Below are 14,453 nucleotides of genomic sequence, written 5' to 3' on the forward strand. Positions count from 1 at the left end.
AACCAAATAATAAACAATGACAGATGTAAAAGGATATGGATATTTATATTGTTTCAGTTTGGGGCCCCAAATGAAGCTGGCCCAACAGACATAAGATTGGAGCTGGCTCATGCCTTCCAAAAGGGTCTAAGCATTGTTGCCTCTGACAAATGCCTTGCCAGTGATTATAACTCTGTGCTAAAGACGCACACTTTCCCTCTGAATGTGTTTCTTTTTATTCTGCTACTTAAGGGCAACTGAGCATTCCATGACCCAACAAACATGAGTCACCTTCTAGAGGCATGATCCACCATATCCTCTGGGAATACCAACATCCAGTAGTCTTCTTATCTGTTGGGAAGGTTTGAGGACAATGAAACTGGTACCCAGGATATTCCCTGAGGTGCATGGGACACAAGAACACTAAGGGAGAACTGTTGAACACAGCCTACAGTTGGGATATGCCAAAACCCTGTATGATGGACAGGGGAATTCCTTTAAAAAAAAAAAAGGCTCAATTGTTAGAAGAGACAATATGGTCACTAGGAGAAAAATCACCATAAATGAAGGAGTGGGTGATTTGGAAGAGTGGGTAACTTGGTCAGGTCAGGCCATCATAACAAAATACCATGGCTAAAATAAGTATTTGGGTAGTTCCCAATGTGGCTCAGCAGATTATGAACCCAGCAGTATCCATGAGGATGTGAGTTCGATTTCTAGCCTCCCTTAGTGGGTTAAGGATCCAGTATTGCTGTGAGCTGTACTGTAGGTTGCAGATGCAGCTCAGATCCTGCATTGCTGTGGCTGTGGAGTAGAATGCCAGCTGCAGCCCCAATTCGACCCCTAGCCTGGGAACTTCCATATGCCACAGGTGTGGCCCTAAAAAATGAAATAAAATAAAATAAAAATAAGTATTTGGATTATGTTTTGAGAGAATGAAAATGACTTTCATGGGAATCTGGGCTTGGCAGTACCCTAGCGTATGGTTGTAAATTAACTCTAAATTGCCAAATATAGTGGGAACTTTTTAGCACTCCTATTACTTGACCTCTCTGGTATCTGATGTTGTTGACAATTCCTCCCTTAAAATTCTCCTTAACCTCCTTTTCCCTGTGAACCCCTCTGGCCACATGGGGTATGCCTAGGCTGAATCTGGTGCAGATGGAGAGGCAGTAAGAGAGCACACATAGGAAGTGCCTGGGGCCCAGCAAGGATTTGCCTTAAAAAATAGTACCCAGACCCTTGAGGGTGGCTGGGCCCCTTCCCACCTGAAAAGCAGTGAGTGGCAGATGAGACTTGAGAAGAACTGTGCTGATCCCTGAAATCTGGTCACAACTCAACAAGGAGCAGAAGAAACTCCAGCAACTACTCACTCAGTCCTTGCTTACACATTTGGTAATAAGCTGAAATGAAAGCAACCTTGAACCTGTCCAACTGGTCATTCTTGCCAGGCTTTGAACCTGGAATAGCCTATCACAAGCTGACCTAGCTCACTGTCCTCAGTCTTTTCAGCGACCGCTTCTTCCTCATCTTGTTCCCGAACTGTTGAGATTCCACAGGGTTCCTTGCTCAGCCCTTTTCTTGATGTTCACTCCCAGGGAACCTGATCAACCACTTGATTTTAACTTCTGCTCATTTACTGATGACCTCTAATTCTGTTATCTACTGACCAGAACTGAGCTTCAAATTCATGTACCACAGCTTAATGTAGGTCCCCCAAACCCTTCAAACTCCACATGTCCTAAACGGAATTGATTCTCTCTTTCCACAATCCAGTCCTCCGCTCACATTCTCTTTCTTGGTCAACTGGCCCTCCATTAACTCAGGTGAAAAGGCCAGAAAACCGAAACCCTTCATCAGAGTTGGTGCTGAGTTTTTTTTAAGTGCATATTAGAAGGAGATACTATAAGAATATAGATGAATCATGTTGTCTCTTTTTAAAAAATCAATTTTATTATTGACTTAGAAGGTTTAGCATGCATTTATTCTCAGATGACTACTGAATGTCTTCAATAAGCTTTTCCTTCTCTATCCACACTGCAGTAGCCTTGGTTCTTACTACACTGTCTCTTGCCAGAATCACTGCAATAAGCTCTCAGCAATCTCCCTCATTTATATTCTTCTAATCACTGCTGCCAAAGTGATTTTTAAGCACATTTAAATATATTTTTTCTTATTACAGAATTAATACATGTTTACAGTGGATATTTGAAAAAAAGTCTGTAAAAAGATAATCACTATTAACATTGTGTTATGTATACTTCCAGCCACTTTCTATGAATAAACACACTTCTTTAGATAAAGTACTATATAGGAGTTCCTGTTGGAATCAGTGGAAATGAACTCGACTAGTATCCATGAGGACGTGGGTTTGATCCCTGCCCTCACTTAGTTGGTCAAGGATCCAGCGTTGCCATGAACTGCGGTGTAGGTTTGAGAGGTGGCTTGGATCCCATGTTGATGTGTATATAATATATACTTTATACGCCCATTTTAAAATTGGGGGGGTTGTTGGGTGTTTTTGTTTGTTTGTTTGTTTTTTGTCTTTTTAGGGCTACACCCACGACATATGGAGGTTCCCAGGTTAGGGTTTGAATCAGAGCTGTAGCCACCAGCCTAGCCACAGCCACAGCAATGCTGGGATCCAAGCCGTGTCTGCGACCTACACCACAGCTCAGGGCAACGCCAGATCCTTAACCTGCTGAGCGAGGCCAGGAATCAAACCAACATCCTCATGGATGCTATTGGGTTTGTTAACCACTGAGCCATGACGGGAACTCCTAAAATTAGTGTTGTGAACAATTTCCTAGCATAAAATTTCCTACTGTAAAGATACGTTAAAAGATGCTATGATAAACATCATTGTACATGCATCTTTCTTCATATCATAATTGTCTCTTTTGAGGTAATATTGCCAGGGATAGGGATGCATACATTTAAGACTGTGAACCTTTGCCAAATACTCCCTGAAAAGGTTTTATCCATTTATTATACTTCTATCAATAATAGAGTGTGATTTTAATGTAGAAATCAGATTGTCACTCCAGGACTTGGAAGAAAGCTACAGGTTCAAAAAGCTATAGGCCAGAGAAGGCTCAGAAATAGAGCTGTCAGGAGTTCCCGTCGTGGCACAGTGGTTAACGAATCCGACTAGGAACCATGAGGTTGCAGGTTCGGTCCCTGCCCTTGCTCAGTGGGTTAACAATCCGGCGTTGCCGTGAGCTGTGGTGTAGGTTGCAGACGCAGCTCGGATCCAGCGTTGCTGTGGCTCTGGCATAGGCCGGTGGCTACAGCTCCGATTGGACCCCTAGCCTGGGAAGCTCCATATGCCGTGGGAGCGGCCCAAGAAATAGCAACAACAACAACAACAACAACAAAGACAAAAGACAAAAAAAAAAAAAAATTACGTTGTGATCATGGTCGTATAACTATAAACATAATAAAAAAAAAAAAAAGAAAAAGAAATAGAGCTGTCAGAGTTCCCGTGTGGCGCAGTGGTTAACGAATCTGACTAGGAACCATGAGGTTGCAGGTTCGGTCCCTGGCCTTGCTCAGTGGGTTAACGATCTGGCGTGGCCATGAGCTGTGGTATAGGTTGCAGATGCGGCTCAGATCCTGAGTTGCCGTGGCTCTGGCGTAGGCTGGTGGCTGCTGCTCCAATTAGACCCCTAGCCTGGGAACCTCCATATGCCGCGGGAGCAGCCCAGAAAAAGGCAAAAAGACAAGAAAAAAAAAAAAAAGAGAGCTGTCAGATTTAGAAAACAAATTCATGGTTATCAAAGAAGAAAGGTGGGGGGAGGGATAAATTAGGAGTTTGGGATTAACCCAAATATACTACTATACATGAAGTGGATAACCAATAAGGATCTACTGTATAGCATAAGGAACTCTACTCAATATTCTATAATAACATATATGAGAAAAGAAGCTGACAAAGAATAAATATATTTACATGTATAACTGCATCACTTTGCTATACACCTGAAACTGACACACCATTGTAAAGTGACTATACTCCAATTTAAAATAAAAATTGGAAAACTTTAAATTTAAAATTTAAACTTGTTTCCATCGTGGCTCAGCAGTAATGAACCTGACTAGTATCCATGAGGACGAGGACATGGATTCCATCTCTGGCCTTGCTCAATGGCTTAAGATCTGGCATTGCCGTGAGCTGTGGTGTAGGTCACAGACAATGCTCAGCTCTGGCATTGCTGTGGCCGTGGCACAGGTCAGTAGCTGAAGCTCCATTTCAACCCCTAGCCTGGGAACTTCCATATACCACAGGGGCAGCCCTAAAATCATAATTTTTTAAAAATTAAACTAAAATTTAAAAAGAAAGAAAGAAATAAAAGAAATAAGGCTGTCATAGTCATTGGGCAAGCCTTACATTTTCATTTTTCAAGTAAAGTTGCAGCCCATTAGAGCCTTCATGATGAAACATGAAGAGGTTGAAATACAAAAATGTTCATCCTTCAACTCTTAGAGCAAATGCCATGCAAAGCCAGGGACTTTCATGTCTACATATGACTAAGTACTTAATAGCTTCCTTCGTTAATTATTAAGAGTAATTAAAATTTTATATTCTCAAAAAAAAAATGGAGGACTGCCAATTACCAAAACTTTGGCTGCAACAGAAAGTTTGGTGATAATGCACATTTCCTGCCACATGTGTGATAACATGGATTGCTGAAATTTGCAATATTTTCAGTAATGCTCTTTTGGGGGTAGGAGTACTTCATAATATCTTGAGTTTCAAATGTAGCCATTCTTGTATCTGTTATACATGTTATTTGACAGGTCAAATACAGCTGTTTTTCTGGTTTTGATCATGTTGTTCATGCATAAATGTTATGGTCTTGGTCTTTCGTTTGTTTGTTTAGGGCTCCACCTGTGACATATGGAGGTTCCCGGGCTAGGGGTTGAATCAGAGCTGTAGCTGCAGCTGTCAGCCTACACAACAGCCACAGCAATACCAGATATGAGCCACGTCTGGGACCTACACCACAGCTCATGGCAACGCCGGATCCTTAACCCACTAAGAGAGGCCAGGGATAAAACCTTTGTCCTTATGCATGCTAGTTGGGTTCCTTACCACTGAGTCACAAGGGGAGCTCCCATGCATAAATGTTATGATGTTACTCTGTGGGGTTGCTATTTTGTTCCTCTCTTATTCTTTGTTACCATCAAATTCTCTTCCCACCAGAAGTGGAATGGATGGGTTAGGTATTATTGTGGCAGGGGGAGCAGTGCCAATTAAGTTAACATGTTTGTGAACCATTGGTCTGAATGCCTCAAAATCTCACTACACTGAGTCTAGGTTTATTTACTAGATTGGTTAGCCTAGTAAAGAGGCCTGGTGAATTACTGCCTACAAGATTATGTTTGAGGGAAAGAAGAACAGAGTGACTGAAAATAATTTTGAGAAAAAGTAACAGGAGGCTCACAGACTAACCTCTCTCCTTCCAACTCTTGGATTTTAAAACACTGGTCTTTTGTGACAGAAAACTATATGCAGGAATATATGGCATATGAATACATACATATACATACATACACATATATATACACACACATATATAAAACAAGACTCTATTAAATATTAGCAGGGTTAAGCGATCTCAGCTACCTTTAGCCTAACAGAAACATAACCAAGGCTATGTTGAGAACCATGTCAACATTGTTTTGTACTCAGCTCAGGCTACTCATCCACTGGCCTGCAGATTCATTAAACTCCTGATGTGACTCTGAAAGACTAGCAGAGAAGAGGAGAGAGTTCTTCCTACATGAGTGACTATCTGAGGGAAATAAGACATTCATATAACTGATTCTCTTAACAGGACCAAAGATGCTTATTTTCCCATCCAGCTCTGGGAAAGTCATGATTTTAAAAAACACAGGATTTACCTTGACAAACAGATTATGAACAGATATGGGAATCTGGTTTCCATCAGTCCAGCTTGCATTTCAGCAGGAATTCTGTAATGTTACCAGCTTGAGAAAGACTGGTCCACTGCATGGCAATACATCTCCATTTCCTTATGGAGAAAAAAGGGAAGAGAAAATTAGCTAAATCAGTTCTGCTTGATTTTGCTCACATCTTTTCTGCCAAGAGTAGCAGTTACCCACCAACAGGCTCTAGAAACACCCACACACCCAGAGACATGTATAGTCAAGCAATTGTTGGGCTATAAATTCATAAGCTTGTTGTTTTCCATTATCTAGGCCTCTAGTTAAAATATTCAGTAGCATCAGAATTGGGCTCACCTCAATAGCAGAATTTTATGTGCAGTTCTAGGTCAGCTATGAATCACAAATAGTAACAGTTAACCCAAGGCTGCAAAATCTTTCCTCTGCACATCCTCTAAGGCAGGGTGAAACAACACTGACAAGGATCCCTGATAGGCTATAAGTAAGGGTAGGAGAGAAGATTCACAGACATAAAAGAAAAGAAAAAAAAGGAGTTCCCATCGTGGCTCAGTGGTTAACGAATCTGACTAGGAACCATGAGCTTGCAGGTTCGATCCCTGGCCTTGCTCAGTGGGTTGACAATCCGGCATTGCCCTGAGCTGTGGTGTAGGTTGCAGACGCGGCTCGGATCCTGAGTTGCTGCGGCTCTGGTGTAGGCTGGTGGCTACAGATCCGATTGGACCCCTAGCCTGGGAACCTCCATATGCCATGGGAGCGGCCCAAGAAATGATAAAAAGACAAAAAGAAAAAAAGAAAGGGACAAGGTGGAAAAGAAAGAGAGGAAAGCCCAAAAGTAATAGACTATTTAAAAGATAAATGTGAATGATCGCATGTACTGAGCTGTCATAGAGCAATATCTACCCTATGCCAGACATTGTTCTAATTTACTTGCATTATTTAATTCAATCCACATACATTCATGGCATACCTTCTGTGCGCCAGGCACTGTTCTAAGTAAAGATTATTCCCTACAGAGCCAAAGAGATGAGAATCTCCTCCTTTCTGGAACTTATATCTCAGTAGAGAAGATCTTATTTAATCATCATAATAAGGAAAAGAGATGGGAAAAGCATGGTGAGAAAGGAAAGGATAGGAATGGACAGAAAAAGAGATCACAGGGAAGGGGATATAAAGGAGATGAAGGGCTAGGTTAAGTTGATAAGTCTCTATTCAGGCCTCAACTCCTCCAAAATAAAGGCTTTGGAAGATACCACCATAACCAATTAAAAGAAAACTGTGAATGTAAATGTTTGAAGAAATATACTTCTACCTTATTTCAAATGTGTATAGCAACTTGAAATGCTAACAAAGTCTTTCGGAGTAGATATCCAACAATAGTCCACTTTAATTTTTAAAAAGTCATATTTGTTTTTGTTTTGTTTGTTTTTGCTATTTTGGGGCCACACCCGAGGTATATGGATGTTCCCAAGCTAGGAGTCTAATCAGAGCTACAGCTGCCGGCCTACACCACAGCCACAGCAACAGGGGATCCAAGCCATGTCTGTGACCTACACCACAGCTCACGGCAATGCTGGATCCTTAACCCACTGAGCAAGGCCAGGGATTGAACCCACAACCTCATGGTTCCTAGTCAGATTCGTTTCCACTGCATCACAATGGGAACTCCTAAAAAAGTCATATTTGTAATAAGCAACCTTCAATTGCACATACAACCCTTGTTTCTCCCGGCCTATTCTAGTGAATTGGGAGAAAAATCAGTTAACTAAGAAAAGATAAACCAGGGAGTTCCGGTAATGGGGCAGCAGAAATGAATCCGACTAGTATCCATGAGAAGGCGGGTTCAATCCCTGGCCTCACTCAGTGGGTCAGTGATCCGACATTGCCATGAGCTGTGGTGTAGGTCGAAGACATGGCTTGGATCCTACATCCCACATTGCTGTGGCTATGCTGTAGGCCAGCAGCTATAGCTCTGATTCAACCCCTAGCCGGGGAACTTCCATATGCCACAAGTATGGCCCTAAAGACCAAAAAAAAAGGAAGAAAGAAAGAAAAAGATAAACCATTTTTGACTGAATTCCTCACCAGCATCAATGATAATACTAATAGGCAGCATATTGAGGACTATCTATTTGAGGACTTTCTGTTTATTGCATAACAAACTAACTCAAAACTTAGTAGTTTCACAACAATGAATTATTATTTCTTGTGATTCTGTAGGTTGGCAGGTTGGTTCTAGTCTCAACAGCTCACTCATGGGCTGCATTCAGCTGGGACACTGGCTTCACAGTGTCTTTTTCTCCACATGGTGTCTTACTACAGGAGAATCTAGGCTGAGCTTCCTTACAAAGTGGCATCAGTAATCTAAAAGAGCAAAAATGGAAGGTTTCAGTCCTCTTAAGACCTAGCCTTGGAACTGGCCAAAGACACATCTGCCACATTCTACTAGTCAAAGCAAGTTGTAAGCCCAGTCAGATTCTAGGGGAAGTAAAAAAGATTCCATCTCTTGTTGGCAGGAGTGGTGACCCTTATAATGACAAGAGTTGTTGGCAACTATTTTGTAGGCAAGACATCACATTTGCCACATGCCAGAAACTGTATATTACTTCAATGAATCTTTAAGAGCAACTTATGAAATAGGCACCATTTTATCCCTACTTTACAATTAAGGAAAATTAGTTCCTGAAAGGTTAAGTATCCTCCAGCAAGTAGGTGGCAGATCTAAGACCAGATCTTAACCACCTTCAGAGTTCCAATTCACAACTATCCCTCAATACAAGTCAGTAGAATTAGAGGGGTTGAACCCCATGTTCCCTCTCTATTAGGGAAGCAAGAAAGCATAGTAATGAAGAGTTAGAACTAGAGTCAAACTGCCTTGATTCAAATCTTGGCTCTAAGTCTCATTAGCTCAGTTATTTTGAGCTAGTTACTTAGCTTCAAGTTCATCATCCATAGAACAGGGCTGATAACAATAGTCCAAGTCACCACAGGGCTATTAGGAGATAATGCATCTAAAATTCTACCTGGATAGAGTATGCGATCCATACATATTAATTTTGTTATTTCAAATGTCCTGATTAGTTTACTTTGAATCAAGCAATAATACAGTCCCAAGACCATGGTCTCCAGAGCTGTTTACCATGGTCAACCGGGGGTGTTGCTGACCAGTGATCCTGAGTCTATGCGACTTGATCATCACTGTCCCTGCTGGCCTTGCTTGTGATTCTGTTTTGCTTCTGGACCCATGCTGCTGCTACAGTGACTACTGCTGAGGGTCCTGCTCACTGTAGTCCCCCTCTGCTCACTTGTTACACGTTCTGCTTCCTTCTGGAGCTGCCACTTCATGCTAGAGATCTGGAGGCTGTCCGTGTTTACTTAACAACATTCTCCCTTTCTCAGTTCTCTGTTAATTCTTCTGGTTACACAAAAGAAGAACAGCTCTCAGAGGCTAATCCCATTAATACCTTGTTTTGTTTGGGGGTATTTAAAAAAGGTTCATCAACATCCCTTTTTAACAAAGGAGTAGGAAATGGAAGTTTCCCTAATTCAGAACATTTGCTGGATGTTTCCTGAACTAACTCAGTTCCTTTTCTGGGTCTTTGCAATGTATAAGAATGATTAACCACTAGGTGGCAGGGATGTTTCGATACCCAGCTCATTAGCTTCTCACACTGCAATCTCAATTTCAGCCAAGACACAGAGTTCCTTTCAAAATGAATGAGTTGCTTTTAAATAAACTTACTTATCTATATGAAGTTCAAGGTGAACAATAAACTTCAAGTACATTCTCTTGAAAATTCACTGTGTTGTTGCTAATTCTATCAGAGAGTTCTCACAGGAGTTACATTACTAAAGCAGTTTTATATATAGCCTTTGGCTTGAAAGGGCATGGGAAAAGTAAACATATCTCAGCTTGTTCAGGGCACAGCCAAAGCTGATTGTTTCCCTCTCTAGTTATCATCACCTGATGGGCCAAAGGTTAAAAGTTCATGAACTTCTAGTCTATCATATCATTTTGTTAATGAAATTATAGACACATCACTCATTTCCCAATGAGGTCCCAAAAAGTTTTCTTGGGGAAGATGTAATTTCAGTAGCTTCTTGAGTGAGATAACAGGTATAGGGGCATTCTTTCTTTCAATTACATCCCCACATGAATCCAACCTGCCCAGTGGAATCCCAACAAAATAGGTTACAACCCATAAAGGAAGGTAAAGAAAGGTACAAATGAGGTAGAGGAAAGGCCAGAAGCGCTGATATAACCCTCACCTTACAGTATGGGGAAAAAAAGAGATGCTGTCTATATAAACAAAAAGATGTTTCATATATCACTTAAATTTACCTAAGTAAATTTAACATAGAGGAACAAACTATACTGGGTTGTAATTTTTTTTTTTTTTCTTTTTAGGGCTATACCCACAGCATATGGAGGTTCCCAGGCTAGGGGTCGAATCTGAGCTGTAGCTGAGGCCTACACCAGAGCCACAGTAATGCGAGATCCAAGCCACATCTGTGACCTACACCACGGCTCAAGGCAATGCCAGATCCTTAACCCACTGAGCAAGGCCAGGGATCAAACCTGCAACCTCATGGTTCTTAGTCTGATTTGCTTCCGCTGAGCCACAACAGGAACTCCGAGTTGTAACTTTAATGGGAGGAGAAGGAAGGGGAAAATAGGATGGTGGGATGTTATTAATAGGCTAAACCTCAAGTACCCTAAGAGTTAGCAAATAATGCTTAAAACTGAAAGAAAAAAAAAAAAGACATAGCACTACAAGCATATTATTTAGAGACATGGAGGAAATCACCATGAGAACTAAAGGCAGAAGTGGCTAACAGTCCTTGCGTCTGTACAAGAGCAGAGGAAGGGACTGGCCTGGGGAGTGGCTGTACTGTTTAATTTTCTAAACATGACATTGTTTTACCCTTAAGAACAGGAGAGGATAAACAGCTACTAGGATAAAATAGATACCTGTGTTCATGGGAGCAACTACCACTCAGTTCCTAATATGTATCACTATATCTGATAGGAGTTATCAAATTTAATCATTTGCTTATTTATGTAGGGGTTGCTTTAGTTCACCATAACACAACTAGTTAGAAAGAAATTAGAGGCTTCAATTTCCACAGGTTTGCTACTTATTCAAAACTGGCATTTTCAAGCAAGGATGCACTTTAGTCTATGTTTTCACAGCAGATCACCAGGGTTTTTCTGATAAGAGCTCATATACTATTACTCTTTGCAATAAATCAGAATAAGAAAGAGCAAATGTGTCCATTTTTACTTCCTCTGTAGAATTTTAGTCTGAACTTTCTTTTTTGATTTTTTAAAGTTTTATTAAAGTACAGTTGATTTAGAATGTTAGCCTGAACTATTTATTGAGCATTCATCCCTCAGCAGAACATGGGCACTTTTGACCAGCAAAATCTGCTAGGCCTGACCTTTAAACTTCCTGTTCTTTACCTTGCTTTCAAATTCACATGCAATTCATCAGCAACAAGTCATCTTTCAAAATATACCAGAATTTGACAATTCTCCTCACTGCCACCCCTAATATCCTAGTTTGGGTCATCATTCTCTCCCACTTGGACCACTGAAATGGCCTGGTAACTGCTTCCTTTCCTGCCCTCTACCATTCATGTAGCAACCAGATTAATTATTTTAAAATCTAAGTCATGGTGATAATGTGTAAAACATTGGTCTATACTATGTACCCACCCCATCTCATCTTCTCCCTCTCCCCCTTATTCTCTCCCTGGCCAAGCTGGCCTCCTAGCTGGCTACTCCTAAACCCTCTTGAACATGTTTCTGCCCTTGTCCTGGAATGCTCTTCTCCCAGATACCCAAAAGTCTTGCTTTCTCATTTTCTTCAGGTTCTGCTTTGGTACCTTATCCAAGAGGCCTTCCTGACCACCTGATATAAGATAGGCTTTACCCCTCCATCTCTATCACGCTTCATCCCCCTTTCTTTCTCAGTTTTTCTCCATAATACTTATCATCATAGGAATGTATGTGTATTTTTCTGTATTGTCTGTCTTTTCCAATAGAAGCTCTAGAAAAAATTCTCAGCACTTTACCATTACTGCCTGAGACTGTCTGACATGTAATAGATGTTTCAATAAATTCTGTTACTAACATGATCTGCCACGGGCAAATACTGTCTTAGGATAATGTTTCCCCACATGTGTGACCTGTTTTATGAGACGATTTAAATAGTATAAATATATGCATTAAATAATGCTGAATCAAATGTAAAGAATCTTTTCAATATTTTAATTCATTAGATCAACAAGATCTCATTTAGTGCAATTTTGTCTCTAACATATTATAATTTAACCTCTTAAAAAGAGAACAGGCCTTACATTTACAGCCTTTTTTCTGGACAGAATTTAAACATCATTTTGTTGTTATTTATTTTATTATGTATTTATTTATTATTATTTTATTTATTTTATTATTAATATTATTAATAAATTTATTTATCAATATTAATGTATTATTTTATTATGTATTTATTTACTTTTATTATTATTATTTTGCTTTTTAGGGCCACACTCACGGCATAAAGAGGGTCCCAGGCCAGGGGTCTAATCAGAGCTAGAAGCTGCTGGCTTACACCACAGCCACAGCAACACCAGATCCCAACTGTGTCTGCGACCTACACCACAGCTCACGGCAATGCAAGATCTTTAACCCACTGAGCAAGGACAGGGATCAAACCTGAAACCTCATGGTTCCTAGTCAGATTCATTTCCACTGCACCAAGAGACGGGAACTCCCTCCACTGTATTTATTTATTTATTTATTTTTGTCTTTTTGCCATTTCCAGGGCCACTTCCGAGGCACATGGAGGTTCCCAGGCTAGGGGTTGAACTGGAGCTGTAGCCACCGGCCTACGCCAGAGCCATAGCAATGCGGGATCCGAGCCGAGTCTGCAACCTACACCACAGCTCATGGCAATGCTGGATCCTTAACCCACTGAGCAAGGCCAGGGATCGAACCTGCAACCTCATGGTTCCTAGTCGGATTTGTTAACCGCTGTGCCACGATGGGAACTCCCACTGTATTTATTTTTAAGGGCACCATCTATTTTAATTATATGCCTGGTAACATGTTAATCTCACTTAAATCTTACAAAAGCTCTTATCATTTTGCATATGAGGAAACTGCAAGATGAGTTACCAATGAGACCAAAAGTTTCCTTTGAGGTAAAATTTACCAATTTAAATATCTTAAACTGTACCACTCAGTGTTTCATAGTATAGTCACAATGTGGTACAACCATCACTACCATCGAATTCCAGGACATTCTCAACACTCCAAAAAATAAACCCCATCCATACCCTTTGGCTATCATCCCCCCACCTCATTCCCCCAGCTCTGAACCACAAATCTGTCTCTATATAATTTGCCCATTATAGACATTTCATACAAAAGGAATCACATATGTGGTCTTTATGGACTTTTTTTCACTTTGCAAGTTTTCAAGACTCGTCCATGTTGTAGCATGCTTCAGTACTTCACTTTTTTAATGACCAAATAATACTGTATTGTATGATTGTGTGGTGGATATACCACTTTTGTTTATCTATTCATCAGCTAAGGACATTAGGATTATTTCCAATGCTCAATGCTGCTGGGCACATTCATGTCTAAGTTTTTGTTTGAACATCTGCTTTCAGTTCTCTTGGGTATACCTACCAGGAGAAATGCTGAGTCATATGACAATACTATTTTTTTTTTTTTTTTTTTTGTCTTTTTGCTATTTCTTTGGGCCACTCCCGCGGCATATGGAGCTTCCCAGGCTAGGGGTCGAATCGGAGCTGTAGCCCCCAGCCTATGCCAGAGCCACAGCAACACAGGATCCAAGCCGCGTCTGCAACCTACACCACAGCTCAGGGCAACGCCGGATCGTTAACCCACTGAGCAAGGGCAGGGACCAAACCCGAAACCTCATGGTTCCTAGTCGGATTCGTTAACCACTGCGCCACGACGGGAACTCCTTTTTTTTTTTTTTTTTTTTTTTTCTCGACAATACTCTTTAACTTTTTTGAGGGAAGTACAAACTGTTCTCCAAAGTGGCTGTACCATTTTTCATTCCCACCGGCAATGCCTAAGTGCTCCAATCCACCACATTCTTACTGAAACTTGGAACTGCCTATTTTGAAAAAAACTTTTAGGAGTTCCTGTTGTGGCTTAGCAGAAACAAATCTGACTAGTATCCATGAGGAGATGGGTTCAATCCCTGGCCTCACTCAGTGGGTTAAGGACCCAGCATTGCCATGAATTGTGGTGTAGGTGGCAGGTGAGGCTCAGATCTGGCATTGCTGTGACTGTGGTGTAGACCAGGGACTACAGCTCTGATTTGAACCCTAGCCTGGGAACCTCCATGCACCACAGGTATGGCCCTAAAAAGACCACAAAAAAAAGAAAGAAAAGAAAAAAACTTTTAACCAAATAGGTATTTTACCGTAGCTTTACTTTGCATTTTCCTAATTACTAGTGATATTGATCATCGTTCCACGTGATTATTTACCATATGTGT

General features: G+C 40.9%; 1 protein-coding gene across 1 annotated transcript in view; it reads right to left on the bottom strand.

Annotated features, from left to right (window-relative positions):
• SRGAP3 (SLIT-ROBO Rho GTPase activating protein 3) overlaps positions 1-14,453 on the bottom strand; it is a 392,297-nt gene that overhangs the window by 338,182 nt on the left and 39,662 nt on the right. Inside the window, 1 exon segment of the mRNA XM_021071097.1 lies at positions 5,887-6,017. Coding sequence (XP_020926756.1) covers positions 5,887-5,945 — 59 coding nt within the window. The 5' untranslated portion in view covers positions 5,946-6,017.

Source organism: Sus scrofa, chromosome 13 (assembly GCF_000003025.6).
Source record: "Sus scrofa isolate TJ Tabasco breed Duroc chromosome 13, Sscrofa11.1, whole genome shotgun sequence".
Classification (NCBI taxonomy): domain Eukaryota; kingdom Metazoa; phylum Chordata; class Mammalia; order Artiodactyla; family Suidae; genus Sus; species Sus scrofa.